Here is a 16,735-nt window from a genome sequence, read left to right as displayed (position 1 = left end):
TTTTTAAACTCTGCTGCCGATTCGACTCTCCCCGTTTAAAAGTTATCTTTCGGCCAGGTTTTAAAACACCTCCCACACGGAATTAAACGGAATGACCGAAATCGGTTGGTTTTCAATCAGATAATCCCCCTCCCCCCGACACCCCTCTCCTCTGCAAACAAACTCAGTGGATTCCGAAATTGGAGTGAGAGAAATTCACGGAGTACGCGTTTTTTTTTAATCCACATCCCCTCCAAAAAAAAAAAAAACTCACACTTCGTTGTAAATTGTTTAAATACACCGCTCTGGTTAAAGAAAGGTCTCGTTACTTTTAAAGAGCTTACCAGAGAACGTTTCGATCGCCTTCATCGCCCAGTGGTCATCTGGACAGTCCACAAACGCGTAGCCAGTTTTCAATAGAAACTGCCCAGAGAAAGGGATCTTGCAGTCCTCAAAGACTTTCACCAAGTCCTCCGAAGTCACGTTTTCACTCAGATTTCCAATATACAGCTTGTTCATGGTGGTGAAAAACACAACTGTTACCGGTCCCCCAGGAGAAAAAAAAAAGAAATAGTTTTAAAAAAAAACCCACAAAAAAAACCAAGGACCCGAAATTAAAATTGGAACCAAAAAACAAAACAAAACGGAAGGACGAAGAGGGAGAGTGGCTACTCGGAACGAAGGAGAAAATAAAACGGCGCCTCGAAATTAAAATTAAAAAGAAATCGGGGTGAATGGGGGCGAGAAAAAAAAAGTTGTGGGCGAAGTGGGGTCGCCGCGACCGGGAGCTGCCGAATTCGGATTCGCCGAGCGAAAGCGGAGACGTCGAGACTGCGGCGCCGCGGATCTCCAAGTGAATCGCACGCACTCTCGGCGAACTGGACTGGGGAGAAGATTGTTGCACAGGCGGCGATGGTGCTGTCGGCGGCAGCGGCGATAGTAACAGTGCGATGGCGCGATCAGGGGGGAAAAATTGCTCCTCTCTCTCTCTCTCTGCCCCTAAACCTCGAGTTATACCCCCGCACCGTCACAGATCCTTCTGCCTAGCTGTGGCACCGCCTCTAAAAACCCGACCTGAAAAAAAAAAATTGCCTCAATTTTTTTTTCTTCTTGTGTGTGTGTGTTTGCAAAGAGGAAACCACGTGGTCTCGGAGTAACGAGAGCGAGGGCCGGCCCCTCGCGGATGGGTGCGCGAGACAGCCCGGGCCTTCGTGCTCTGCGCTGATGTTGCCGAGGGCGCGCGCATGTCACGGTGTGTGTGTGTGTGTCCGTCTGTGGGGGCGGGCGCGCGCGCGCGAGCACGGGGAGGGGGCGCGCCGGCGGGCGAGTGGGTGTCTGTGTGCACACCCCCCCGCGCCATCGCGGGTCAGCTCGACACACCCGCTTTGGGGCACCAGCGATGGCGATGGGCGCTCATCAGCGCTAGAATGAATCATTTAATCGCCCTCTCGGTCGCTTGGACACGCACACCCAGCTCGAGCCCCCTGCCGCTGGGGTTATTGTATCTACAGGGGGAGGTCGGCGAGCGAGGCGGTTGGGGGGTAAATTGTGACCCCGTGATCCCGTCAGCCTGGTGTCCCTGCCTGAGCGGTATAGACCATAAAGGCGGGCCGCCCGGGAGGTTCCCCAGCAGACAACGTCGAGAAGGGCGGTGGTTTTGCGAAACGCCAAGCCGAGAGGGTGGCCATTTCGTCGGCACAGACCCTTGGCGAGCCCGTCCCGGGCAGGCGGGGCGCAAAACGAATTCTAGAAGCGTTCTAGAAGAGGAGGGGGGTCGGGGCGCGCTGCGCGGGCGGGCCGCTCCCACTCCCCCCAGTGTCGGCTACACGGGGGGCTCCGCGGGGCTGGAGACCCGGAGACGGGCAGAGCGCGAGTCGGAAAGCGGCGCCCGCACCCCGCAGCACGCGCGAACACAGCGCCAAATCGCTTCCCCATCTCTCGACCCCCCTCCCCCGTGCCGCCGCCCTCCTCATCCACTGAGCTGTTGCAGGCCCGCGTGTATCGTGTAACCACGACAGGACGGCAAGCAGCACGACTCTCTCTCCCTGGTTTCTGTTTCTTGTTTCAAAATGGTGCTGCCAGGCACTAGGCCTCCAAGCGCAGTAGCTGCCGCCGGGAGCGGAAAGGCTGTAGCGCTCTGTAACAAACACGTTTCGTTGGGATCTCTTCTCCCAACCCCTTTTAAATAAACATTTACCAGACCTATATGGTGTAAAAGAGAACACCGTTCTTCGAGTAACGCGTTATCCCCACAGAAAAATAAACGCAATTCATGGGCCACCCTAAATGTAGTGAAACTGTGACCAGTCGAAATACAAAATCGTCTTTCACAAGTTAGTTCTTTGTAACCTTTGAAATCGATCCCTCATGCTGCTTTTTAGCACGCGAAAACCCGCACACAATGCACTTACTGACTGAAATCTTTAATAAATATACACAAAGTCTGACCACCCCCCTAAAATCAACGTCAGGGGAAACGGGAATGCTCAAGTGAATTCGGTCGAGGTGGAGGTGGGGCGTGGGGCGTTCCACGCACACGGAGGAAATTGAGTTACACGTATCGCGTCCGAGTTGTCTTTTTTTTTCTTGCAACAGTTCTGTATTCCAGACGGGTACATGTTCGTTACTTGTAACACGCGTTGTGGGCAGATTCAGCTGGCTGCGACAGCTGCATGATGCAAGATCGCAGCGAGTTTTCTCTTATTGAATTAAATTTACTGGGTCACAGATAGGGGCCCCAGCCTCTGGACTCCGGACTAGAGGGTTGCGGGTTCATATCCCACGTGGACCGCTGTTGCTGTGACTTTGAGCAAGACAGTTCGCTCAGATAGCGGCGGTAAACGCCCTGCTCTATAAATAAATCTCCGGGTCATTGTTGCAAAAGCGAATTTGTTCTCGATTGGCTCATATGGTTAAATAAAGATCAAATTAAAGTTATTCTGCAGTAGTTGTCCAGCCTTCTTTTGACAGTCAATTAAACCTATGAGCTGTAATCAAGCCGAGAAATAAAATAATCTAAAAATAATGATCTGCAGGCATTTTACAGTTTTTGATTAAAATGCTTGTGTTTTCCTAAAACACTAAGGGGCAGTTAAGCTGCGCGAATAAACGAGACTGGCACATACACACAAATCCAAACTTCTTTCTTTGGGGGGGAATGTAAATGGTAATACTTTGTTTAGTGGCTTTTTATTTTTTGCAAATCAATTACAGTTTGAAACCAACACATCTTAGCCAAAGCAAAAATCTATGCCATGAAAAAAAATATTTCCAATAACATCTCAAACAATATTGCAGTCTTTTATATTCTGTTTCTAATTGCATTACATTATAAATGAGAACAAATCAGAAAAAGATCTGTTCTACACAAGTAGTGTAATTGAAATACACGATCTCCCCCCTGCAGCGAAAAGCTTTACCGGTTTTGTGCTCATTGTATCCGCGTCGTTTTTCCTGCTGAAGGAATGGAAGAGTGGGCGCTGTCAGGTACCCCTCTTCCTGCAGCCTGGACAGGAGACAGCCCCTCTGTCGCTGTGAGGCCGTTCTTACTGATGCTGGTTTCACCTGCCCTGGCTTGAACCCTCAGCCGAGAGGTGGCTCTGTGGCTCAGGATCTGTGCCTGTGGCTGGAAGGTTACCAGTTCAAATCCCGTGGCCCCCAGAGGACTCCAACTCTGTTGGGCCCCTGAGCAAGGCCCTGAACCCCAACTGCTCCAGGTGCTGTATAATTGCTGACCCTGCGCTCTGACCCCAAACTTCTCTCTCCCTGTCTGTATGTCTCAGGGAGAGCAAGCTGGGGTATGTGAAAAGACAAATTCCTAATGCAAGAAATTGCAGAGGGTTAATAAATTGATGTTGTTATTATTATTATTAACCTCAGGGCTTCCCGTGAAGCAGGGAGACAGAGGCTTAAAAAGAAATGCAGTGCCCATTTGTCAAAGATGAAGGTGACCCAGTGGGAGAGTAGCCGAATAACACCAGCGCCCACCTGGACAGAGACCCGCTGCGTCAGCCCTGTTGGCGGCCCGGGCTGGGAGACTGGCAGGGGCCAGAGGCCTCTGTCTGGAAGAGCCCAGCCAGAGCTGGACTCTCGTCCCCAGGTCACTCGCTGGCTCCAGTCGGCCCTTCCTGTTCCCTGCCGGAGAGGAGAGTGTGCGCGCAGGACGGACGCTACCTGGCTGACCACACAGCCTCACGGGCCTTTCAAAAAAACAGTATGCTAACCAAAGCTGTCTTTCACGCATGTTTTTAATTATAAAAGCAAACAGAGCTACTGGTTTAGGAGGGTGGGAGGGCTGGTGGAAAGTGCTAAAAGTCACCCTTTGACAAAAAACGCACAAATAAATAATTGATTTCTGCTCGGGGCCTTTCCAAGCCTCTCCCAGACTGTATCAGTTTATCTGTGTGCACATTTTATTGTCCTTCAGGTGCGTCTTACTACTGGGGAGAAGCTGAAAAAGTCTAATCCCGTTCAGAACAGGCGAGCTCAGCGCGGTGGAGGAGAGGGCTCTGCTGTAACAGGGAAGGGCTTGGACACACAGCCGGAGCGTCTTGACCGCCCGGCCCTCAGCCCTGGAAGATCTCCAAGTCCAGGAAAAGATCTCAGACCTGCCCTGCTCCCAGACAGGATGAGCAGCACGTTTCCAACAGAGCACACCGTCCTCATGCAGCGTCATACACCTGGAATCTGTTCGTCGAGGATGAAGACAGGTGTCCGTGACTCATGTTCATCTCTGCACACATTCCTTCGCAAAGGTAGACCAGCACTGTGCAAATGTACATGAATTACATCACTAGACCTTAACAACACCCATTCATCCAAGCCAGTGGTATCTGATGCCCCCTCTGCACACTCATTCATCCACTCTGGCTGTGCAAAGGGACATCATCTACAATTAGGGAAAGTTTAAAACACACAATTAGTTCTGACTAATTATTGTCATTAAGATGTAGGATGGTCGTTTCCTCTGTTTCACTCACACACACACACACACACACACACTCTGCACGTCGTATGAAGTAAGGCGTGGCTTTTCAAAAATAAAAACCAAAGTATGGTGTGAAGTAATGAGCTTATTATGCTTACTCCCTCTCCCATCATGCGGGAGATTGCAGAGACAAACTGTGTTCATGTTTGAACAAAACAGTCTAGCGTGCACCAGGCTCTAGGCACCATGGTAACGTGTTTTGGTGAACAGGGACTGGATGAAGTTAGAAGGCTGCTTCACATGGAGGTCTTTAACATGGAGGTGTATTTGAAAGATAGAAGCAGCACGGCATCGGTAATTGAGCTTTCTTATACATGTGCTGTGGTCTTCACTGTGCTGAACCCTAAACTGGGGGGGGGGGGACGGACAGTGGAGGGCTGGGGGGACACACTGCAGCTGCCCTGGGCTGAAATTCAGAACCAGTTCTGCACGGGCCAAGTTTCACAGCAAACGGACCCAGGATTATTGCATGAAAAAGAAAGAAGAGAATTCGGTCGGCACTCTGCTCCCTGCAGTCCACTCTCCTTCAGCGATATTGCAACCACGAGACGGACTGCAATGTTTCTTTTCCGATACATTTTCTGAAGCTGATCCCAGTCTGTTTGGTCGGAAAGCCACGCAGGCAGGGAAGCAGAAGAGGGTGTTTTTTTTCACATACAACCTGGGTTTAATCCGGTTACCCCCTTCAGTGCAAGGACCTAAAAGGATAAAAGCTCTGAAATCAGTTGGCATGCTGAGTGTTGCCTGAAGAGCACCATCACTATAGACATTGTATTGGTCTGCAAAAAAACAACCAAGATTGCAAAACATGCGATCTCACAAAACTACCATTAAAACCATTGGACAAAACAGCACTTGACATGTGCATTCAATTTGCCCCAGCACAACCAAAACACACCCCCAGGTCTGTGCATGTTCAATAGTTTGCAGTAGAACATGCTGATGGAACTTCCTGCTCCTTTGCTTCATGATGTTTTTAAAATGAGTAAAAACCTTCGGCACTTCCTTTTATTTTTTAAGGACAGTGGACTGTACTTCATCTAATACATGTAAATGAAGATTAAACCAAATATTTGTATTTGCATAAATGTATTATGTACAGTACTTCAGGTCTTCAGCTGCGAGAATCACATTTAAAAATCTTCACTGTTACCGTTAAACAAAATGAAAAGGAGCTGTCTTGAAGATATGGCACACCTGAGGAGAAATTGACATAGATTCTCAAATTCTTATCTGAACGAAAACAATTTCACATTTGTAAGGTGTCTGCAGACTGACTGCAGGAGAAAGCTGTTTCTTTCATTTCTCAAGGTAACACTTGACTATTGGTAAAGTCTGATCTTAAATTCTTGAAGGTCACGCAGAAAAAAAAACGTCTGAAAGAGACCTATTTTCTGGTTAATTTTTTATGTTGAACAGACAGTGCATTTAATTTCTGACTGAAAAATATATATTTTCTTGCAGAATAACAGTTCAGTGGATGTGATAGACAGAATTACACCACAGCACAAAAGGGATTTAACTTATAATTACTAACATGTTACTTGTGTAGGATCATCTTTAGAAAAGATGTGGTCCTTGCAGATTTAATTCATTATCCATTCCCCCTTCACAAAACCTCTCATTAATCATACAACCATGTATGAAATAATAAGACACTGTCACCAGTAGAAACAAACAAGGGACACAGCTGACTTTTAAGTAGCTCTTTAAGACCTCTGAATTGCACCTAACCTGAAAAAGAAATATCCAGGTTGCCTACAAGCAAACAGTTTTTGTCAGGACGTTTTACATCAATCAATGTTCTATGAAGGAGCATGAGCTTCAGATTTAAAGAGCTTTTGATTTTGTTCAGACGTCTCTTATCTCATCTCTCTGTCTGAGTACATAACTGCACATAGTAAGCAGTCTGCCATATATTTCTCAACAGTCATGTTTTGTTTATTTGTGTGTGTTTGTTTGCAAGGCAGTTTGCCAGACTTTTACAGCGTGATCCTTTGTGTTTTTCAAAGCAGTTCAAAGATGCCAAAGTGCCCAGCCATTTAAGTGACAAGCCTTCAAACCAGATTAGCAGTGTGTGAGCTCCTGACTGCTGCCTCAACAGGAACATTAAATAATCTTCCCAGTTAAAGGCTGCTCTTAATCCAGATTAATTAATCCCGAATGCAAAATTTAAAACGCCAATGCTGTCAGGTCCTGCAAGAAGGTGTCGTTCTGTAAACCGATGCACGTGCTATATTGAAGCCACAAGTATGGAACTAAAATTGGTTTGTGGCTTTTAGAGCTGCTTGGGAAATCATCAGAACCGATTTACATAGTCTCACACCCGGAAAAAGCTTTCGTTATGAGGTTCCCCTCCCGACAGTAAGGAGAAACATCACTTGATCGGCTCGGGCGACAAGTGTGTCTGCAGACTGCTTCCTCTGCTCCTGCGTCCGGGGATGGGTGAGCTGCTGAGACAGAGAGGGTTCAATCAATCTTTATTGACAGAAACACAAAATCCAGAGTTTAGATCTTGATTCCTAGAACCCTACCTTAAGAATTAGGAAAATAATTAGGAATATCCATCTATCACGGTTTACAATCTTACACAGGACGTTTTCGACACGCCAACGCTGGTCAAAAGTTCCGAGGTCGTGAGGGGATTTATAAAACATGAATTCTAACGATATCCTGCTCTTCGCCAACCCTTCAAACATCCTCCCCAAGTCTGCAGAACCGGAACCGGAGATCTTATTTTTCCGAGCGGGAGCTACTGAGAGGCAGAGGAAGAGTGAGGCGACAGGCACGGGGAGGCGTGTTGAGTGTGTGCGTGTGTGTGGGTGAACAAGTTGGTGTATCATGGGAGAGAATGATCTTATATAAAGCGTCTCTCGTGAACATGAGGCATCTTGACTTTGCAGGCACTCTGGATGTATTGACTAGTTGGATCCACTTCATTTTATAACTGTTTACTCTTTTCAAGAAATGAATGTAGGCACAGGTGCTCAGTTTTTCCATCTGAACATCTCCCACTCATTTGCAATTAAGACCCTGCTTTTGCATGTTTTTCCCTTTGTGAACTGAATTCCACCATCATGTTTTACAAAACGTACACCACAATATCTACACACATGATTGCAGGTAAGTACCTTTTTTTTCCCACCAATATGGTGTGAAATGTAACATGTATCTATGATCTTAACAAATCATGTTTAAGAACTGTTCATCTCACTCGTTTTTTTTTTAAGATGCCTCAATAAAATTTAGTTTTGTTTAAAAACTTTAATTACGATGTAAACACTGTCTTAAAAATGAGTTATTTCTCCCTCCATACTTCATGTTTAAGACAGCTGCATTAATGCTGAGACTTCCAGCACATTCCTGTAACAGCATTCCTAAAAATCCCTTCTCTTCTTTGTGAGATTTTAACAAAAAATCTTCTGTTTTAGATTTTATCCTGCAACTTTCTTATTTTATTTGGGTTTAAACATTTTGTTTCCGTACTATAATAGTTTAATACAATCTAATAAGTCAATATATATATTTTAAAAAGATACATCTATTGTATGATTTTAATTGTGGGAGTTTCATTGTATAATGCTGAAACGAACGACAAATGAAAATGCATTTAACACATCAATGTGTCCATTTGCTTTCTAAATCACAAAATCTTAGATTTGTCTGCATCTTGTAGAAACAGGGGACTTCAGAGTAAAATGTACATCATTTCTGCGAATGCAGATACTTATGTGGACGACAAAAAGAAGATTACGTCACCTGATCAGCCACAGCGGTCGATTTGACAACACAGGTAAACCAAAGCCTAAAAAATAAAATCAAAAGACGTGAATTAAAACGCAATTCCTACATGTGGTTGCACGCACAAATAGAGTATTTTTTCTCACATTGCAGGGCTACAAGCGGCCGGTTATCAGAAAAGCACAACACGGAAGCAGGATGCTCCTGAAAGCATGTTACTGGTGTCCGGGAAACCCGAGATGCTGCAGGGCCGAGTGGTGTCCGGAACCCGTAGGCCCGGGGTTCGTGATTCGGGGTGCGCGCTGGCCGGGGGGTTCGGGACCAGTGCGGGTCTCCTCACTCCGGACACACCGGCTGGACAGCGGACTGGTCCGGATAGCCACCAGCCGAGGCGGACAGGAGTCAGACTTTCAGACCAACCTTAACTACATGTTCCTGCTGGTCTTTTCCCTTAAGTTTCTAGATTCTCGACACACACACGTGCCTCGACGTCTTGTTGCCCAACTGTTCAAAACCTTAAATCAAATTTCTCAAAAGATTTAAAAAAATAAAATAAAAATGTAGTTGCCTTCATTTTTCTTATAGATGAATGAAGTGACACCATTTTGTAGCGGAGTCTTTTTTTTTTTACGAGCAAGACAAAAACAAGCTTTCTGAACTCGACACGGGGCACTATGTAAGCTTAAAACGTGCTGGGTGTTGATATTAGAATTTAAATCGATTAAAAAACAATTGCACATAAAAGTTTTTTTTAATGGTATGCAGTTCCTGTTCCCCCCCAACAAACAGCAACACATTCTGCTCCTGAAAACCGCCGTGAACGCGCGCAAGCGCACAACACCCACCCTGAAGTATGGCGCGCGCGCACGCATTCCACTGAAATGTACATATCTCGTGCACGACATAAGAAATCGGAGATAAAAACAGAATGGGTTTAAAACCCGTCAAGAATAAAAAAATCGTTTTAATGATAAAAGAGGGTATACTAATAATACCCTACAAACAATAAATGAACTTGATTTTCCAATTCCCCCTTTTTCCCCCATGTAGCCGTGAATTTAAATTTTAATTAAAAATAAATATTTAGAAAGCGCTATTTCAAGCCTCGCATCTGCAGGCGCTATACAGGGCAACAAATGAGAACACAAAAGCAGAAAAAAATGAAAATGCAACAAAAAGGTGAGTTAAAAAGATTGCTCCGAGACCATATCTGTTGCCGAGTTTTTAAAAGTTATTTTCCTTACGGACACGGGCAAATCCACAGTTGATGTGCACGGAAGGGGGTCGGTTCCCTACACAGCCAGCCAGCAACTGCGAAAACCAAGTGATGCTTAAGTCTGACAGTAAGATTGGAGAAGCTCTGTCAAATACCACGGTGCAGGGTTTGTAAAGCCTGGTAAATTCACAGTTGGCAGACGACGATTTAAGCGAACAAAAGCACAGAAGATGCAGAACGAGGAACTTATATGTTGGATACTGAAATGCCGGGGACGCAGTGAAAATCGTATTACTGCACAGGTTAGGGTTAGCCATTAACCGTAATGGGTAGTTTGGGACGCGGGGTGACTTCTCGAAAACCGAATCACTTTAAGTACCTCGTGGAAGATCTATGAATGTTACTTCTCAGAAAGTTTCACCGAGGGAGAAAACCAATCGGTAACCAATCGCTTGCGAGTGCTGCCGCCGCGTGGAGGGATCGGGCGGTGCAGCCAGCGGGCGTCTGTCCCCCTGACCTCGCCGCCTTCCGGTCAACCAACGATAGGCCAGGTTGTGGAGACCACGCACACGAGATACTTTGCTTAAAACCTTTCTCTCTCCCAGAACAGCGCGGGTCGTCTTGTCTTTACTCATCCTTCTCGTGTAATTCACTCCTCGCTCACAGTCTCGGCACCCTAGTACCTCCTCCTCCTCCTCCGCCTTCGCCTGTTTCGGCGTCTCATCTGTGCCTACAGCCCCCTCCAACTCCTCCTCTTCCGCCAGACTGACAGACAGACCGGCAAAATCAGCCTCACAGACGCCGGATTCGTCCAGCCCCGGATCGGCTGAGGACTCACCTGCACCCCTCGGCAGACGAAATTATAATCTGACATTGCATTACACTGTCATCAGTATCAACGTGGAGCCAATATTTGATACTTAGAACACGCCGCATTCCTGATGCGTTAGAAGAAAAAACAACAACAATTTGTTCAAATGTGTCTGGTCCAGTGTCACGCCCACCCGCGGCTCCTCGTGATAAAACGATTAGGTGTGGAGAACTGTTCGGACGGAAAGCACCCAGGAGACTCTTCACGAAACAGTCTTAGGACCCCGCAAGCTGGAGTCGTTGGAAACAATACGTTTGAAATCAGGGTGTCTGAGAAAACCACGCGCAAACAAAACCCAAAACAAAGTTTAAAACCAGCAAAACCCAGCGGACAGGAGGGTCTGGTCGGACCGGGACCGAGACCTCCCGTGATTGCTCAGTCCCGGTCAAGCAGACGTGTTTAATCCTCCGAGTCCAGGCGCTTAAAACACAGCGATTACTCAATAATGCTCTCGGGCTTGCTTTAGAATAGTTTCCCTTGTACTTTGTAAAAGACGTAAGGCAAAAGTTGACAAAGATTGTAAATCGCCCCTGATGGTGATAAGAAAATAAACTTTTTAATCCCGGTCAAAACCTTTCATGAGAAGATCCTGACTCTATTGGTTGCGTGTTTCTGGTAGGTCTCAGCTAAAATCTACAGACGTACGCGCATCATGAATTCATGCTTAATTGATTTCGTTAATTAATAAATAAAATATTATTTGTTACAACCACAGTGAGACTTAACACATCCACAGTCACCCATGTGTCCTGTTTCAAATTTGTTTTCGTGAAAATGCCGTTAAATGAAGTGGACGACGACTCACTCACCGAGATTAAAAAGCGACGATTAACAAACAGGAGATCTAAATCTTCAGTCGGTTCCAATATTTTTTTAAAAACTTTATTTGTTGTTTTCAGCTCCCCAACGTTGCCTAATGCAACCCCCCACCTCTCCACAGGAACAGGACCTCAATCGAATTTGATTTAAAAACACGAAACATTTGATGAAATCAGAGCGGAGTATTTCAAGCGCTCTTCAGATTCAGAAGAACTTTAAAAAGTGCAGTCATAGTCCACCCTAGCTACACCCTACAGTCTTAATTTTGTAACTCCCGTGAGTAATTTAGGGTAAAGAAACTTAATTAGCAGAGTATCTCTGAAAACCGGGAGTTTAATTTCACCCAAGTCACCGCGTCTTCAAAGCTCCCGGCACCAGTGGACACAACGAAACCGAACCAGAGGAAACGGTTTCATAGTCTCCCGCGCTCTTACCGTTGAAGAAAATACGAAGGTGTTAAAAAAGTTCTACTTCCAGAATATAACGATACACAGATGCAACTGGCTGAATGTGTTTAATATTTACGTGCTGCTTATAATTTTATTTTCGCGTTATTTCGTATGGTTTTGTTTTTCTGTGACATGTTTTAAAAATGTCTTGGTTTTCTTTCAATCACACAAAAAATGGGCATTCGGAATGAACTCCAAACACAGCGATTCGGTGAGAAATAAAGTCTCTCCAGTGCCAGAATGCCCCGTTGATCAGGCGATGTGTGCTTGCAACTTCAGGTGGCGTGTCGAGAATGAACAGCGATAAAATATTATCACATCATCCATTCGCGTTGCCTGTTCCGAACCGAATTTTAGTACAACGCTAACTCGCATTATATACAGGTGGACGACATTTATGTGATATACGTCTCTGGGTAGGAGCATCTGAAAATAATTTGGATTGGACCTAATCTGAGATCGCGCAGGGTCAACACAAGTTTTTCGTTTCGGTCCAGCACACAGAAACGATCCCCCTGATGTGAGCTGTTCAGTTCGACGCCGAAAGAGAATTTGGGTTCTTGAAAGTCGAATTGTTTTGTTCGATTCAGATTCTGATGGCCTCTTCTTTCTGGCTCCGAGTCGGAGATGAGATGAATGCAAATTACGCTCTTTACTCACAGGGACTTGTGCAGAGACTGTGCGCGGACAGGAGGCGATTTGCGAGATCAAGTCGATTGGGTTTCACCGGTTAAAGTTCTTCCCGCAGCGCGGCGATACGGTGAAGTTGAGTGGAGCTCGGAACCGCTCAGTTTTAAAACCAGACAAGAATATCTTTGAAAACTGGTCTGCTGAATATAGATGGTGAATATATGAGTTGTTATATATCACGCGTAAACGAAAATGAAAGAATGTCGACAGTTAAGCAGATAAAAGTCACGAAAAAGTGATAAAAACATTTTTAATAGGGGACCGAGAAAAAGGCGATCCAGAAATTTAATGTAAAGAGCGCAGATTACTACTTCAAATCAAGCCCAGACACACACAATACATACTGTAAGTTTTACTGAACTTCCACAAGCTTTATTTGCTGATCGTGACAGATTCCTTTAAATTGGACAGATCAATTTTAAAACAACTTTGAAGAGAACGATAAAAATAAAAATAAAGTACTCGTCGTTTGTCAATCAAACCTTCGTCGAGCACGCCCTACAGGAGAACAAAAGATAAAGAGTTTTTTGTTTGTTTGTTTAAATAAAAACAAAACATTCCCAGCAAGAGGAAAGCCGGCGGGTGTTTTTCAAGGTGCGCGGCAGGTGAGGTGTGAACTCGAGATTGGAGCCTTTACCCCGTGTAGCAACACTCGAGGTAATGGACTGGAAACACGAAGGACCAGAAACCGCAAATTATGAGTCAGCCGTGCTTGACGAGCCCTCGGCTGAGAAGAAATACGCCCCCGTATCATTTCCAACCGGAAATACCCGTATCATTTCATCTTTGAGTTATATTCCAGTCATTATAATTATCCCGTAATTATATTCCGGCGGAGGCTGAGACGCTTCGCCGCTGCACTTCCGCGCTCACACCCTCTCCCGCCCCGGTGGGACTCGTGTAAACACGTAACACGCAACACGCACCGGGCACACGGTCAGGAGAAAAACTCGGGACCAAGAGAAATTGATTCCCTTGTCGTGTCACTCAGAGATCAGCATCTAAAACATAAAACCAATTGCAGAGCAGGGAGAAACGGGATGTGTGTGCTTGAGGGGGTCTCGTCTGGGCCCCTCTCCTTAATGACAACCTGCAGTTCAGTTACCATCTACAGACTATATTTCTCATTTTATACCTCCTAGATATGCTTAGCAGTCCTTACTCCTGAAAGTCCATGCTTCAAAACGCGGTACTGGAATATGGAGAGTCGGGCAGACCTATTTACTAAGACGCAGGAAAATATGACGCATGTGGTCTAAAGAAGATTTAAAGAAGGCTCCACAGCCGAAACGTTGTGTTTCTTCTCTTTTCAGCATGAAATAAACCTATTACTTGTTTCTTTGCAGCCGATGCACGCTGGCGGAGCTACCTACTTGAACTACAACGATTTAAATCCAGCCGCCTGTTAAAAGACAAACAGGACTGTTATTGAAACCCGTGTCCTTATTTCTGAGCCCATTAATGTTCCTAATGGAGCAGAACTAAAGTGTTTTTCTCCTGTTAGGTTTCCTGCTGTGATAACGGGGGCTGAGCCATGCACCGTGTCTCTATAAATTGGGGAGCTGTGCTGCTCCACTTTCAGACGGACACACCAGGGATCGACCCAGCCCAGACCACCCAGGAGGTCAGACACACAGAGCTCTCCGTACAGGTGTGTTAACTCTGAGTCCTCTTCGTACAGGTGTGTTAACTCCAGAGCTCTCTGTACAGGTGTGTTAACTCTGAGTCCTGTCTCTACAGGTGTGTTAACTCCAGCGCTCTCTGTACAGGTGTAACTCTGAGTCCTGTTTGTACAGGTGTGTTAACTCCAGTGCTCTCTGTACAGGTGTGTTAACTCCAGTGCTCTCTGTACAGGTGTGTTAACTCCAGTGCTCTCTATACAGGTGTGTTAACTCTGAGTCCTGTCTTTAAAGGTGTGTTAACTCCAGTGCTCTCTGTACAGGTGTGTTAACTCTGAGTCCTGTCTTTAAAGGTGTGTTAACTCCAGTGCTCTCTGTACAGGTGTGTTAACTCTGAGTCCTCTCTGTACACGCTCACAGACAGAACATGATGAAGGTGGGAATGAGCTTCCTCCTGCTGTGTGTGGTGGGAATGGTGCTGGCGCAGCAGGAGAGCAGGTGAGAACTGGCTGGGGGGCTGCAGAGCCTCTCTCACTTGAGCAGGGAGTTCTGGAGCCAAACCCTGGGGAAATTACTATCACAAGATGGACAGATATTAGCTGGGTTGAGGGATGTCATTTTTTGTGGGCTTTTTTATTTTCTTTTCTGCTGTAATTTCTACTATGCAAAGATTTAGGATCAATTTAGTGCAATTGCTCGTTACTTATGCAGACATTAAATGTTTAGATGGGAGTCCCCAGTCCTGGTACTGGAGGGTGTGTGAACAGGGAGCACCAGCACCTGAAGAGCTGGGAGAAGCAGATAGATTGGCTCCTCTAGTTTAGACTGAACTGCAGCCCACACGCATAGAGATTCTTTCCTGTCTTTCACTGCTCTACTGGCACATTTTGGTTGTGCTTGTAGAGGACTCCTCTATGCACTCGTTGTGTGTTTGCTGTGTAGGACGCTTGTGATGTTGTTTGTCTCATGTATTGTGTGCATTCTGTCCTGGGAATGTGTGATGGGTGATGTTATGGCCATGCCCTTGTATGTGTGTGTATGTGTATGCATGTGTCCGGTGTGTGCACATATCTGTGTGCTTGCGTCTGCATGTGCATGTGTCTGTGCATGTGTGTCTGCATTTGTGTGTCTGTGTGTGCGCGTTTGTGTCTGTGTGCATGTGTTTGTGCTTGCATGTGTATGCATGTACGTCTGTGTGTGTGTGCATCTGTGCATGCATGTGTGTCTGTGTGTGTGTGCGTCTGTGCGTCTGTGCATGCATGCATGTGTGTGTGTACATGTCTGCGTGCATGTGTGTGCGTGTGTATGCATGTCTGCGTGCATGTGTGTGTGTGTGTGTGTATGCATGTGTGTGTGTGTGCCAGGCTGGATCAGGAACCGGGGGAGCAGAGGCGGGTTTTCGGGAGACGCTACGCCGAGTCCACCCTCGCCAGCGACATCAGCAAGATCGTGGACTCCATGGTGCAGAAGAACTTTGTCAACTTCCTGCTGACCAGGCGGGAGAAGAAAAGCGAGTGAGTGTCCGGGCTCCTCCGCTCCTCCGCTCCTCCGCCCCTCCGCTCGCGGTCAGGTGCTGATCCCCGGTCTGCTCTCCCAGCCGCAGAGGCGAACGCTCAGCGGGGGGCTCCGAGGCGCTGCAGCTGCTCAGTGACCTGGTGAGGCAGGAGCTCATTGAGTCAGCTCTCAGGACGGCCAGCAAAGACAGGGGAGCTGCGCCCAGGTCATCTAACATCCAGAGGAGGCAAGCTGGGCTCCAACACACCAGAGCTTCAGCTACACTAGGGAGGGCACATCAGTTCCACATACGTGTAACATGCTATGATGTCCAACAGATGTCTGAGTGGCAGTTACCTATGCTCTGGAGGGAAAACGTATGTTCTAAGGACAAAAGAGAAAACTGGGGTGAGTGGGGGGGGTAGTATTTCAGACTTAGAACATCAGGCAGTTCATTACACAAAGGGTTGTAGGGGTCTGGAACAAACCGCCCGGAATGTCGAAGTGAATTTCCTGGGATTCTTCAATAAACGTCTAGATGTGATCCTTGGATCCATAAGCTTCTGGTGTCCAGAGGGAGGATGCCTCAAAGAGACTGCTCTCTGGTGACAGGGCTCATCCCTCCTTGATTCTGAGTGGGTGTCTCCCTGTCCGTTCCAGGACCCAGTGACGTCACACCGACGGGCGCCGGGCGGAGACTGGCGGAGTCACCCCGGAGAGGATCTGGCGGCGTGAACCGCCTTCGGTTTCAGACCTGTCTGTTAACTCTCGTGTAAATCCATCCCCGCGACGCAAATAAAAACCTCCAATGAAATAAACACGTGTCGTGATTATGAACAGATTTCGTACTTGTTTTAAAATGGCCGAACG

At 46.5% G+C, this 16,735-nt stretch overlaps 2 protein-coding genes and 2 long non-coding RNA genes across 12 annotated transcripts in view; 2 read left to right on the top strand and 2 right to left on the bottom strand.

The window, feature by feature from the left end:
• Positions 1 to 1,095, bottom strand: part of igf2bp1 (insulin-like growth factor 2 mRNA binding protein 1) — a 54,716-nt gene extending 53,621 nt beyond the window's left edge. Inside the window, exon 1 of one of the 2 annotated variants that reach the window (XM_088623187.1) lies at positions 324 to 1,095. In XM_088623187.1, the coding sequence (XP_088479313.1) occupies positions 324 to 498 (175 nt within the window). In that variant the 5' untranslated portion in view covers positions 499 to 1,095. The remainder of the gene's footprint in view (positions 1 to 323) is intronic. The other variant, XM_088623188.1, reaches the window with a different exon arrangement.
• Positions 1,096 to 6,356: 5,261 nt separating this feature from the next.
• Positions 6,357 to 10,725, bottom strand: LOC148638831 (uncharacterized). Its single transcript, XR_015930981.1, has 3 exons — positions 10,303 to 10,725; positions 8,726 to 8,771; positions 6,357 to 7,416 (listed from the first exon to the last, which is right to left on the bottom strand). It is a non-coding gene; the product is annotated as an uncharacterized LOC148638831 (long non-coding RNA).
• LOC148638832 (uncharacterized) lies at positions 8,643 to 9,310 on the top strand. The gene is made up of 2 exons (XR_015930982.1): positions 8,643 to 8,759; positions 8,861 to 9,310. It is a non-coding gene; the product is annotated as an uncharacterized LOC148638832 (long non-coding RNA).
• A 3,552-nt stretch (positions 10,726 to 14,277) lies between the features above and the next one.
• On the top strand, positions 14,278 to 16,683 carry gip (gastric inhibitory polypeptide). 8 transcript variants are annotated; one of them, XM_088622737.1, is made up of 7 exons: positions 14,334 to 14,403; positions 14,493 to 14,521; positions 14,607 to 14,635; positions 14,792 to 14,869; positions 15,736 to 15,885; positions 15,969 to 16,077; positions 16,527 to 16,683. In XM_088622737.1, the coding sequence occupies exons 4-7, from the start codon at positions 14,799 to 14,801 to the stop codon at positions 16,533 to 16,535; spliced, it is 339 nt and encodes a 112-aa protein (XP_088478863.1). In that variant the 5' UTR covers positions 14,334 to 14,403; positions 14,493 to 14,521; positions 14,607 to 14,635; positions 14,792 to 14,798; the 3' UTR covers positions 16,536 to 16,683. The 8 variants fall into 8 exon arrangements, with proteins under 8 accessions (XP_088478860.1, XP_088478861.1, XP_088478859.1 ...); XM_088622733.1 differs by lacking the exons at positions 14,493 to 14,521; positions 14,607 to 14,635 and adding an exon at positions 14,434 to 14,462 and having other exon boundaries at positions 14,316 to 14,403; positions 14,754 to 14,869; XM_088622734.1 differs by lacking the exons at positions 14,493 to 14,521; positions 14,607 to 14,635 and having other exon boundaries at positions 14,278 to 14,403; positions 14,754 to 14,869.
• Positions 16,684 to 16,735: the final 52 nt, after the last annotated feature.

This window comes from Lepisosteus platostomus, chromosome 28 (genome assembly GCF_059453375.1).
Source record: "Lepisosteus platostomus isolate fLepPlt1 chromosome 28, fLepPlt1.hap1, whole genome shotgun sequence".
NCBI lineage: Eukaryota > Metazoa > Chordata > Actinopteri > Semionotiformes > Lepisosteidae > Lepisosteus > Lepisosteus platostomus.
This window is presented reverse-complemented; position numbering and strand designations above follow the sequence as displayed.